Below are 13,990 nucleotides of genomic sequence, written 5' to 3' on the forward strand. Positions count from 1 at the left end.
TTTTTCTGAGACCTCATAAAGACAGCTAGTCAGAGCAATGGGATGATAATTACTGGCCTGGGCTAGATCCTTGCCTGCCTTTGGGATAGGAATGACAACTGACTTATGCAGAAAGGATTAAAGCAGAATTTAATACTTCCTATATTTCGTCCTAGTCACTAGGACATCTATGGGGATTACAAAAACAACTAATGTAACATTAACACAAATATCATACAATACGAAGCCCAACCACATGGGTGACACTAAAGTCCTATTCACCTAGATAGGACTTTAGTGTCACCCATGTGGTTGGGCTTCGTATTGTATGATATTTGTGTTAATGTTACATTAGTTGTTTTTGTAATCCCCATAGATGTCCTAGTGACTAGGACGAAATATAGGAAGTATTAAATTCTGTTTTAATCCTTTCTGAGTATTGTAAAAAAATCCATTAAGCCTCCAACATGATGTCCTCACAGCACTTAAGCCTCTACACATGAATGACTTATGCAGAGTCCAGAAACTCTTCCTCTGTAAATATTCTGCTGTACAGTAAGAGAAGGAAATCCATACAAGATGATGGGTGGTGTTTTATCATCTCATAATGGATGTCATTATTATTATTATTTTATTTATTTATTCGTACGATGATATAACGGCCTTGAGGCCCCTTTTACGGGGAAGTACAGTACCATCTTAATCCCCCCCCCGTATTATTACGGATATCTCCATGGAGTCAGTAGACCCAAACTATCAAAACAATATCTATCATATCTCTTCTCGAATTCATTTACAGACTAAGAACTCACAATTGAGTCAGGCAATGCATTCCACTCATTCACCACCCTCCAGGCAAAAAATCTAGTTCTCACACCCTTGTTAACCACCCTTTTCCTTAATTACCAGGGATGACCTCTTGTTCTTCCATCCCTATCACACAGCTGAAATATTTCCCCTGCATCAATCTTATAAGAACCTTTTAGTAATTTAAATGTTTCTATCATATCCCTTCTTCTCTGCCTATCAACCAACCTCTGCAATCCACAAGCTCTCAATCTATCAATGTAGGAAGCATTTTTTATTTGTTTGTGACTAAGATGAGAGTGACTAAGTTGGTGAGTGATTAAGCATCACTCACCAACTTAGTCACTCTCCTCTGAACCCTCTCCACAACCTCCTCATCTCCAAGGAATCTAGGTGACAAGACTTGAGCAAGCACAGTAAAGTAATGTGGAAGTATCAATGCCTTATAAAGGGGAATAATAACCTCTTTATGTCTGGATGTTAGTGTTCTTCAATAATAAAGTAATCCTATTTGCAATCTTGGACATCTTGACAATGTGTCCTCTGAAATTCATCTCCTTATCCACCAACACCCCTAAGTCCATAGTCTCATCAATCTCTTGGAGTACCGTTCCATCAGTGTAGTATACAGCTGGTAATCTTTTAATCCCAAAATACATAACTTTACACTTTTCCACATTGAACTGACCTCCATTACCTTTTGCCCATTTTGCCAGCTTATTTAAATCATCCTGCAAACTCTCAACATCAGCTTGATTTTTTATTGCGCTACCTTTGCATTATTATTACCAAAGACCTCATGGAGTCAAAGACTCCTCTGGGAGGTCCTTTTATCACACACACACATCTCATCATACCGTGTCTTAAACACACTCAAACTCCTTGCAGACACCACAATCTCAGGCAAGGCATTCCAATCATTCACAACTCTGCACGAAAAAACCTGCCTCTCACTCCCCTACTCACACCCTCTTTATACAGTTTCCAGGGATGACCTCTGGTTTCCCCGATCTCCCACTATTCTCTGTAGAACTTCTCCACCATTGATCTTATAACAACCCCTTACCAACTAGTAGGTCTCTATCATATCTCCCCCTCTTCCTTCTCTCCACCAACTCTGCAAATTACATCTTCTCAATCTTTCCTCATATTCAACATTCCAGAGGTCAGAAACTACCTTAGTCATTCGCCTTTGGACCCTTTCCAACATCTCTTCATCCTTCTGAAAACCCAGTGACCAAATCTGGGCACAATAGTCCAGTGTGGCCAAATCAAAGCCTTATACAATGGAACAAGATTCTCCCTACTTCTACATGCCAGTGTCCTCCGCATCATTCCCAGAGGTTTTTGTGTTGTCTTCACAATTTTGGCGATGTGTCCCCTAAATTTTAGATCCTTATCCACTATCACCCCCAGATTTCTTATTTCCTCTATCTCCAACAATATATTCTCACCAAGCATAAATTCTGCATCCCATCTTTGTTTTCCAAATTTTAAAACCTTACATTTTGCAACATTGAACTCGCATCCCCATTTGCTTGCCTAATCACTCAATTTATTCAAGTCTTCTTGCAAGGCCACATCTTCACTACTCTTTATAGTTCGTCCCAACTTTGCATCATCTGCAAACAGCTGAATATCTCCATCCAAATCTTCGCCAATATCATTAATATACAAGTTAAATAGTAATGGCCCTAAAACAGACCCCTGAGGCACTCCACTAGTGACTTTCCTTTTCCTGGATATCGCACCCCCATACACAACTTGTTGATACCTATCAGATAGCCAGTCTCCAATCCAATGCACTAATCTAATATCCAACCCCATCTGCTCTAGTTTGACTGTCAACTTATCATGAGGTACCCTATCAAAAGCTTTTGCGAAATCCAAGTATATTACTGTGTATCCTTCTCCTCTGTCCAAGGAAGCAGTGACTTTATTGTAATAAGTAAGTAGATTAAAACATGACCTCCCTTTAGCAAATCCATGTTGTCCATCAAAGATTATACCATTGTTGTCAACCCAACTCTGGATCCTAGTTCTCACAAGCTTCTCCAACAACTTGACCACAACACCTGACACAGAGATAGGCCTATAGTTTGATGCTTGAGTTCGATAACCTCCTTTATGAAGTGCCACAATCTTGCCCTCCTTCCACTCTTTAGGAACTTGACCAAGTGCAAGACTCGTATTAAAAAAATATGTCAAGGCAGGTGTCAACTCTCTGGCACATTCCTTCAGAATACGCAGTGATACATTATCAAGTCCCACAGCCTAATTTACATCTAGTTTACTCAACTCCCCAAACACCTCTTGCTCACTTACAGTCAGTCTCTCCTCCCCATCATCAACTGCTCACAATCTCTCCATGAAGTCACATTCACAAGATTGAAAGATCTTTATGAACTACTCATTAAGTATCTCCACCAAACATTCTGCAACAGCTGTCTTTATACCATTTCCTCCAATCAATGTCATCCTTCCATAATCATTCTTTCTTTTGCTGGCTACATATCGAAAGAACTCCCTAGGATTCTTTCTGGCTTCATTAGCTAACTGCTGTTCATATCTCTCTTTAGCTACTCTCACCAACCAAGTCACCCTCCTTGCCTGGTCTTTGTAGACCTCATGAAATTGGTTACTTCCACTTCTCTTATGCTGCCTCCACAATGCCCTTTTTCTCTGTATTGCATGCTTAATCTCTTTATTCATCCATCTCACACCTAACTTATTTAACCTTCTCACCCGTGGTATACATTTAGACATTGCATCCACTAAATATTTTTTGAAAATCCCCCAAGCTGCATTGATCTCTTTTCCAGCTAACTCCTCATTCCATGCTACACCTGCAAGCTGTCTCCTGAGCTCTTCATAATCACCCCCCTTGTAGTTCCACATATACCCTTTTTTCACAGGGGTCCTTGCACTGCTGGCAACCACCCAAGTAATCACCTCATGGTCACTTTCACCAATTGGTGGATGATTTGATACCTCATTGATAATTACATCCTCCGATGAGATGACCAAATCCAAGACCCTTAATCCTCTTGTGCCCTCTGTTACATACTGTCTGAGGTAGTTATCCCTCAAAAACTCAAGAAACTCATTTTCTTTACTTCCAGTTGCTATCTCTTCATTCCAGTCTATATTGCCATAATTAAAATCACCCATAATGATCACCCTTTTCTTATTTGCTTGGTTAATTTGACTTACATTTCACTATCACCACCATCCACATTACCAGGTCTATAACAACATCCCACCAAGTATTTGATTCTATTCACCTCTCTCTCACACTATACTGCCTCAAAACCACTGGCCCTATTTCCCTCTTGCATCTCTACCTTGTATGGACATAACTCTTTCTCTATCATCAATAGCACTCTCCCTCCCTTTTTACCCCTTCTATCCTCACGAAACATATCATACCCTTCCATCTCTATTCCTGTCAGGATGACGTCCTCATCTAACCATGTCTCGCTTATTCCGACAATCTTTGAGTGAACAGATGCAATTAGTACAACCATTTTATCCGCCTTGTACAGCTAGTTCCACTGATACCACTCACTTGATGTGATCTCTCCATGCTGGACTGGGGCCATTTCCCTTTCTACTTCTTCATTTTAGAATCCTTTGCAATTCCATCTGTTTCCTCTTGATCCCTGATCATCCCATTTCTTTCCTGCCTACACATGCTCTCACCTCCTCTTGGAGCATCCACCTTTCTCATGCTGTGTACCCCTGTCCACCCTGAGCCTCCCTGTTTCCCTGCTCCTCTTGCACACCCATTCTCTCATTTTCTATACTCATACCACTCACTTCCCCATTCATATCAGCAAACAACTGAATATCTCCCTTCGAGCCATTTCCTATATCATTTATGTACCCATTAAACAATAACGGCCCAAGCATCAGGGACAACAGCACTCGCAAGCAAAGAGAAAAGACTTTTTAGTTCTTACTTTGGCTGATTGTAAGGCCAAATCCCTTTGGTACAAAAGCTTAGCTGCTGTTTCTCTTGTTGTTCTTTCAAAATTAAAAAATCAGAAGGATAGGAAACTGTTGCTAATATCCTGGTAAAGTTTTCTCCCAAAGTGCAGAAGAGCAATAATACATTCATTATGTTCCAAAGTAGACACACAGTATGTTCTGTATCTACCTTTCATCTTCCAGATTTTATCACTGACAGTTTTTGCACTGGTTGTTCGATTAATTGTTAATGTAAATTTAATGCAGAATTGTTTTTGACTCTGACATCTCACGCATGCTTTGGCCCGAGCACGTTTAAATGCTATTAAGTTTGTTACAGCAGGATATCTACAAAATATATCCCATGCTTGATCTTTCATGGCTGCTTGGCACTCTCGATCCCACCAAGGCTTTGGATAGAGTAAAAATCAGGATGATGTTTTTGTAATTGCTTAGCTGACTGCTTCAGTATTAAATTTTTTGCAAGATGGGAAAATGTATTCCCCTCAGCATGGTCCAATTTCCATATGGGCGTCTCTGAGGACATTGGTCCTGTGAACACATAGTGCTGATAAGAGGAAAATGATTGCTTTCATCAACTTTCCATGTGAGCAGTGGAGAAATGGCAGGGAAGCAAATCGTAAAATCAACTGCTGAATAAAAGTGGGTAGGCATATGGAAGAAAGTATTTGCTCTGTTATTAATATGGGAGAGGTCATGGGTGTCAAGTATTCACTCAATGATATGATCTTGTCTATTTGTGTTGGCACTATCCCACAGAATGATGTCCATTAAAGCTGCCCATTAGGAGTATGGGCTGAGGCAGTTGTATTATGAGATTATCAAGCTCCATTTCATTTAATTCAGAACTTAGTGGCAAATAATATACTGAACATGCTGTGAACTGCTACTGCTTCCAGAGCAATATTAAGATGAATGATTACCCCTGATCTTATCCCATCATATCATTCCCCTTTCCCAAAAATTTCTATTTTCACCCCCCCCCCAAAGTATTCTCTGCCCACCTTTAATAATAAAAAAAAAACCCGCATTCTTCAATAAGTTCACATACCCCTTAATTTATCAATAATTCTCCTGCATCTCTCTCTCTCTACTCCAATATTTTCCAATCCCCCCATATCGTCACATGCCAGGATGCCGCTGAATAAGAAGATAGCAGCAACATCCTACAAAGCTAAAAAAAAAAAAAAAAAAAATCATCAGCTAACGCCTTTTTATTCCCGTAGACGGGGAGTAGGCGAGGCCATTTAGCCCTATCCAACTTTTGGAGACTGAGTGGGCAGTTCAATCTCCACTGGTACCAATCAGAGATGGCCCAAGGCTATCACAAATTAAGCGGTACTCAGTGAAGAGAGACGGCTCAAATGTGCCGCCATCTCGTGGTCCCAAACCCTAACACAATATATTTAATGTCTGAAATAATGTGGGTTCTACGGTCGATTTTCTTGAGTTTACAGGACGAAAAACCTGCTTGCCCATGCCAGAGATCGACTAACTCAGGAACCGGTCGAAAAAAGGCTTAGAAAAGTTTCCTCTAGTCGCCGACTAGACTCAAAACCAAGTCTTCCTTCGTGCGGCCAAGCACCGTGGTTGGCAAACGCCACATCCACTGAGCTACACAGGCTCTCTACAAAGCTGTGTCCGAATTATTCCTCCTATATATTCTTCATATATCTGTCCATATACAACATCAGTAATGCCCTAAAATCTGAATAAAAAGCCAATGGCATTATAAAAGGGGCACTTCTACACAAAAATAGGCTAAATAGCCATAAAAATAATAATTAAAAACTATAAATAAATAAATAAATAAAATAACAATAAAAAATAGAAAGAGAAAGCAGGTATTAATTTGGTCTTAAGATGACTGTCTCCCAAATCTTTGGCAAATTTATACAGCCATACTTATTGAGGTTTGGAGTATGTTTCAAGGCCTCTGTTGATTTCAGGAACAACCTCTCTGACTTATAAAAGCTTCTGTGCAGCACTTTTGTTTTTTTCCAATTGATCCTGTGTGCAAGTTTATCTAAAGCATGGTCTGCTAGACCTGACCATAGCAGAGGTGCCAAATGTATTTTTTATGTTCACTGAGGTGGATATCCACACTTCTTCTTCTGTCCATAGTAAGCTCGATCACCCAAACAGGGAACTTCGTAGACTCTTGGATGTGATAAAGGAGAGAATCTGTCCTTGGATAAATGGATGAGAGTTCCAAATTTCACATACAGTTTAAATACAGTGCGTAGTTGACATTTGTTAAGCACTCTAGATATCTTGAAAAGATGTGCTTTGAACTCTTTCACAGAAAGCACTCACAACTGACTATGGCAACTCATTCCAGTCATTCACCACCCTCCAAGAAAAAAAATCTAGGACTCACACTCTTGTTAACCACAGGTTTGTTCAATTTCTGACTTATTTCTCTCATACCCCATTAGTCATATTAAACATTTCCTCAGCTAATCTGAGGTGGTATGGTCACTTAAACAGAATAGGAGAGGAAAGATTAGCAAAACAAGTGTTTTCTGCCAGGTTGGCAGGAAAAAGACCCAGAGGAAGACCAAGATATAGGTGGATTGATACAGTAAAAAGTGCCTTAGAAGATAGAAATATATGATCTGATAATATTGGAGTCTTGACAGGTAACAAACTGATTTGGAGGAAAATTGTAGATAGGAAGTTAGTAATGATGTAAATTTTTCATGTATTACTATTATATCCTGTATACCCCTTGAGGGTATATAACAGGAATTTGATGATGATGATGACATGTCCCTCTCATATCTCCATTTTTTTGTCAACTATTACCCTCAAAAGGAGCATTCCTTACACCTGGACTATTTGGCTACTCATCTTTGAATCTTCAACTCTTCTTCATCTCTCAAGAAATCAAAGTGACCAGACATACACACAATAGCCCAAATCAGGGCCATTATCAAAGCCTTAGCAAGAAGTATAAATCTTTATCATTATCTCTATTTGATAGTGTGTTCATCAATAATCAGGTAACCTTATGAGCTATTTTAGTTGCTTTTGTAGTATGCTGTCTAAAGTTTAACACAGTCTGCCAGCACCTCCAAATCCTTAGCCTCATTAATTTTCTGCATCCAAGTTTCATCGATGTAAATCACAGCCAATAATCTTTTTATCCTAAAATGCATAACCCTCCACTTTGCTATATTAAACCAACAGCTATTATCCATTTGCTCATACTGTCAACTGATTTCAATCAATCTGCAAGACAATGAAATACATTAACACATCATTGTTAACTACTTGTCTGTCCAGTTTTGCATCAGCAAACAAGTGAATATTTTCCCCCTCAGATCAGTTCCTACAAGCAATTTCTTGATATGTACCCTCAAGAGGGGTACAGGATACTATAACAGTACCACATGGCTAAGTTTCCATTATTCATAATGTCCTGTCAACAGTTTTCCTCCAAATTATTATATCACTTGTCAGCACTCCATTATTATTTTTTTATTATACAGGAATCTCCATGGAGTCCAAAGGCATGGGAGATCCAATCTATCCACACAATATAATACTTCTCATTGAACCCATTAACAGACAGAGCATTCACAACTGACTCTAGAAACCCATTCCACTCATTCACAACTCTCCAGTCAAAAAATCTAGTCCTGACACCCTTACTAACCACATCTTTCTTCAACTTCCAGGGATAACAACTTGATCTGGTCCCTCTAGCCACATGTTGAAACATTTCTCCTGCATCTATGCAATAAAACCCTTTAAGCAACTTAAATGTTTCTATCATATCTCTCTTCTTTTTCACCTATCAACCAACTTCTGCAATCCACACACCTTCAATCTATCCTCAAAGGGAACATTCCACAGACCACTCATCATCTTGGTCACTTGCCTCTGAATCCTCTCCACTGCTGCTTCATTCCCCCAAGAAATCCAGGGTACCAGACTTGAACACAGTAATCCAGATGTGAGAGTTTCAAGCCTTATAAAGAGGAATAACAACTTACTTATCTCTACTTGTTAATGTGTTCTTCAACAGGCAATTTTGTAGGCAACCTTAGCAATATGTCTTCTAAAATTTAGCAAACTTAATTTTACAACAAATCATCTTCATGTACTTCCTTCGATTCTAACTGCTAAACATTGAACTGAAATCTGTTTTCCTGTGCCCACAATTATTCCTGCCTGTTCAAATTATTCTGCAATACTGCATATCAGATGCATTCCTGATTACTCTGCCTATCTGCATCATCATCATCAGCAAATAGCTGTATATTGCCTGTCAAATCCTTTCAAATGTCATTAATGTACCAAATGAACAACAGCGAACCAAGAACTGATCCTTGTGTTAAACCACTGGTTCTTCCTTAAATCTTGCACTCACATCCCCCATATACCACTTTCTGATATGTCAGTCAGCCATCTGCTTATCCATGCTAATATTTTATAATCCAATCCCATATTCTTCAGTTTATGCAATAATCTTCCATTCTGTATTCTGTCAAGAGAATTAGCAAAACTCAACTGCATCATGGTGTATCCCTTCCCCTTCTTCAACTCAATTGTAACATTATAATAAAATGTGAGCAAGCTGCTAAAACATGATCTTCCTTTAGTAAACCCATGCTTCATTGCAAAGTACAGATATAAATTCAGATATGGGTTATCTGAATATCTGAATTCAAGCCCTAATCAACTTTTCCAGAGATACCCATTGGTCGATAGTTGGATACATCAGTCTTTGCACCACACTTGTGCAATGGAATTACCATATATTCTTTCCACTCCTGTGAAATCTTCCCTGTTCTGAGACTCGAATTATATAGCCTGGTCAAAGGAATAGCAAGTTTGCCTGAACACTCTTTCAGCATTCACACTAATATATCCCATCAGTCTCTATTGCTGAATTCTTATTCAGTTTGTACAACAGTTCTAATACCTCCTCCTCATACAGAGTTTCTTCATCCAGTGAAGAAGAAGCAGTGAGCACAATATCATACACCAGGTTGATAGCTTTTAGCAAAACGGGCACTCAACTGAACAACCTCTTCTGCATCTGTTACCCTCACATTATCTGCATTCAGTAGAGTTATTTTTTTATATTCTTTCTTTCTTTTACTTGCAGCATACTGAAAGATCTGTTTGAGGTTATCTTTAGTTTGCACAGCCAGTTTCTTTTCATACTCAGACTTAGCTTTCCATACAAGAGTTGACTTTTCTGGCTTGTTGTTTATGATTTTCATAACTGATATTATCCTTATGCACACAGTATTCCTTCCACATCATCCTTTTCTTACGAATCTCTTGCTTGATAAGATTACACATCCATTTCACTCCAACCTTATTTATTCTTCTAACTCTCAGGCCATATTCTGATACTGCATCATTTAAGTATTTTTTAAATGACTCCCATGCACTCTCAATATTCTTCACATCCTGCAACCAATACCAAGCTGCTAAACCCAGAATTCCTCAACTGATCATAATTATTAATGATATTTAAAGAAGTTCAAATGGCGATATTAAGCTGTTGCAGGAAATTAAAATTTGGGGAAGGCCATGAGGGGCAAAACGGATTTAACTTTCTAGGAAGATCTGAAGAGATTGGTGTTGCTACCAATTCAGTATGTAATGTCTAAAGTATTGAAATTTAAAAGGCCAGGATGGAATGATGTTCACTAACTCAGTGGAAATGTATCGGAGGAGATAAGGGGAAAAGTGATGGTAAGCAAGGGATCTGAAATTTATGGCATGCATTGTGAGAACAAAGTATGGCAGTGACAACGATATGTAAAAAACAGAAGTTATAATAACAACGTGCAAGACTTTGAGTGGACCACATATGGACTACGATGTTTACTTTGGTCAAATAAGCCAAATGGAGTTCAGAAACAAATTCTGAACCCAAATCCTATATGGAATCCAATTTGCTTGACTGTCTTTTGAAGAGGTAATCAAATTTTAGCATCCAGAGAAGAATGATTCAAGTAGTGTCAAGTCTCAGGTATGTTAGGCATGGAAGAGAGAGATATTGAAAGCCTGCTATCTGCAAAACGTAGTGGTGATGAGAAAGGATGGTATGATTGTAACATATAATTTGGTGATGGGCTTACATTACATTACTGCAGAAGAAATTCTTAATAGAATGGAGAGAAATAAGGGCAAAAAAAAAAAAAACTTTCAAAAGCTGTAAAAGAGAAGTGTGCCCAAGAAAGTTTTTTTTTTTGCTCAGTTAGTCAGAGGTGTTAGTAAAAAATTATAATGATAAAAAACAAAGAGGGACAACTAATTGAAAGTAAAACAAAAAGAATGGCCAGATGGGAAGAATACTTCAAAGATTTATATAATAAAAACAGCTCCCAGGATATTACAATTCCAGCCACTGAAATGGAAGAGGAAACAAATATCTTTACCAAAGAAATAATAGCACACAGCATAGAAAAACTCAAAACTAGGAAAGCACCTGGCATTCATCAAATACATGCAGAATTCTTAAAAGCAGGAAAGGAACAACTTTTGGAACCATTAAAAACATTATTTGAAAGGATCTACAAAAATGAAGCAGTGCCTACTGATTGGACCAAATCAGTCATAACTCCTATATACAAAAAAGGAGATAAAACAGAATGCAATAATTACAGAGGCATTAGCCTCCTCAGTATTCCCAGTAAAGTTTTTACAAAAGTATTCCAAAAACAAATTAAGCCATATATAGAACTGGCACTAAGAGAAGAACAAACCGGTTTCAGACCAGGGCAAAGCACAATCGATCAACTATTCACCTTAAGACAGCTAATAGAAAAGACACTAGAGTACAACCAAAGTTGCTACATAAATTTCATAGACTTTCGTCAGGTATGATTCAATCCGTAGAAGAGAACTATGGAAGAATTTGGAATTCCCAACATAACCATAAGAATAATAAAGAATCTTTATGAGAAATCTGAAAGTGAAGTACAAATGGAGGACACCTTAACCAACTGGTTCCACACAGAGAGCGGAGTAAGACAGGGATGCAATCTGTCACCAGACCTGTTCAATCTTACACTGGAAGAAGCAACCAATAAGGCCTTAAACAATGAAGACTCCAGAATCAAAATATATGGGAAAAATGTGACAAATTTAAAATTTGCAGACGACATTGCATTACTTGCAAGCACAGAAGAAAATCTACAGCGAATTTCTGATAAAATAAAGGAGGAGTGTATCAAATCTGGATTAAACTTAAATATAGACAAAACAAAAATTATGCAAATAGGGAAAAGAAGTACCAATCTGAAAACTGAAATTGATAGTAAGAATCTAGAGCAAATAGAAAACTTCACCTACCTTGGAGGAGTTATTGAGTACAATGGTGAAATTATAAAAGATATAGATGAATAAGTCAAGCATCCCAAACTTTTGGACGACTTAATAAAATATGGAAGTCAAGAGACATCAAACAAGTAACAAAAGTAAGAATCTATGAAACAATGGTCCTCCCAATACTCATCTATGGAAGTGAATGCTGGAATCTCAAAAAGGCTGAAGAGAAAAAAATTATTAGTTACTGAAATGGGTTGGCTAAGAAGATTACTTGGAGTATCTCTGCTGGATCGACTAAGAAATGAAGACATAAGGAAATGAGTAAAACAAGAATAACAATAATAAACAAAATCCAAGAAAGGAGACCGATGGTTTGGCTATGTGACCAGAGTGGGAACAGAAAGATTGCCAACTAAAGCTCTGTATAGAACAATGGAAGGTAAAAGATCCAAAGGGCTGCTCAGAATTAGATGGATAGACAAAATAAAAGAGGACCTGAAAACCAAATCACAACACGTGACACCAAACTGGACAGAATTGTTCGGACTCTCCTGAGACAGACAAGATTTCATTCAGTCTCATCATCATCCACATAGATGATGGAAGAGAGAAGTCAGAGGTGAGCAGTAAGCACCTGAGTTAAGACATGTTTAAAACTGAGGACCTCCCATAATGAGTCTTTACTTGTTCAAATCTGAATTATATAATAAATTGTCATAGAATTTGATAAAAAAAAAAAAATTATATAGACACCTATCTATATATGCTTAATCTCATATCAATAAGTTGCTGAGAGGGAATGTGGGGGAAAGAATCTTGAAAACTCAGAGGGGCCACCCAAAAACATTTATACTGCTTTTTAGTCAAGATAACAGGAGGCTGTATTCCCAATTCAGGAAAACTAGTGCTAAGAAAGAAGTGCATAATTCATAAATATACATATTACGTATGGCACATGCTTTAGTTTGGGAATGCTATTTCTTCTACAAAAATAAGTATGGTAATCAGTAATCTGCACATTCCAGTAGAGAGAAAATGTGAGAACACATTCTGCAAAGTATGTAAATATGGCTGCATCCATTGTGCATTTCACCGTTTTTTGATGTCCATAAAAGTTCTGTAAGGACCATAATTGTTCAGTATCTGAGAGAATGTTGTTATTAATAATCCCAATCAGAAAACACTGGAAATCATGGATGAGCTAATGGTTAGGTGATCCAGAAGCTTCACCTATACCATGTTTGGTCAAAGGTGATTACAGTCATAGGTTGGGTCTTTAGGTCAAAGGTGATTATAATCATTGCTAGGAACTATCATCACCTTGAACATATTCACCAAACTATTAAAACTCATAGCTTGTTTATTGCAAAACAGAGACCACCTTCGTTGGAAACTTTCATTGTCAGTATTGTGCTGTTTACTAAAAATGCTTCTCATTTAAAAAAGATATTTTTATTTATTAATATTTAAAATAAAACTACAATTGCGTTATGCAAGACTAGTTTCTTCTTCTTCTTTAATTTGTTGAAGAAATACCAGTTTAGTTAATATAAGAATCTCTTCCTGCATTAAGAGATGTAGAAATTCACATCGTACTTATGTTACTGGTATTACCTTTCGGGGTGTACTAGGTTCCACAAGTAAGCCAACGTTATCCCATGATTCAGCTAAATTAAGAGGGGCGATTTTTTGGAGAGCTTCAGTTATCAGTGAGAGCTCCATGGTTTTATGAGGACACGAATATAATCGAAATCTGCTTGTAACAAGGGTGGCTGTTTTAGTTTTCTCACACTGCCTGGCTATAACATTTAAAGATAAATATCGCAGCTTCCTATGTAAACATATCATACCGTTTGTGGCATATTAGCACATTGTGAAATTATTATTATTACGTGACACCTCAAAGAATTCCCAA

At 37.9% G+C, this 13,990-nt stretch overlaps 1 protein-coding gene across 1 annotated transcript in view; it reads right to left on the reverse strand.

The window, feature by feature from the left end:
* Nucleotides 1-13,990, reverse strand: part of LOC150104459 (NIF3-like protein 1) — a 157,289-nt gene extending 143,299 nt beyond the window's left edge. The window contains exon 1 of the mRNA XM_090395556.1: nt 13,690-13,990. Coding sequence (XP_090251682.1) covers nt 13,690-13,923 — 234 coding nt within the window. The 5' untranslated portion in view covers nt 13,924-13,990. The remainder of the gene's footprint in view (nt 1-13,689) is intronic.

Source organism: Typopeltis vanoorti, chromosome 7 (assembly GCF_054136105.1).
Source record: "Typopeltis vanoorti isolate ZY-2024b chromosome 7, IOZ_Tvanoo_1.0, whole genome shotgun sequence".
In the NCBI taxonomy this organism is placed as follows: Eukaryota; Metazoa; Arthropoda; class Arachnida; order Uropygi; family Thelyphonidae; genus Typopeltis; species Typopeltis vanoorti.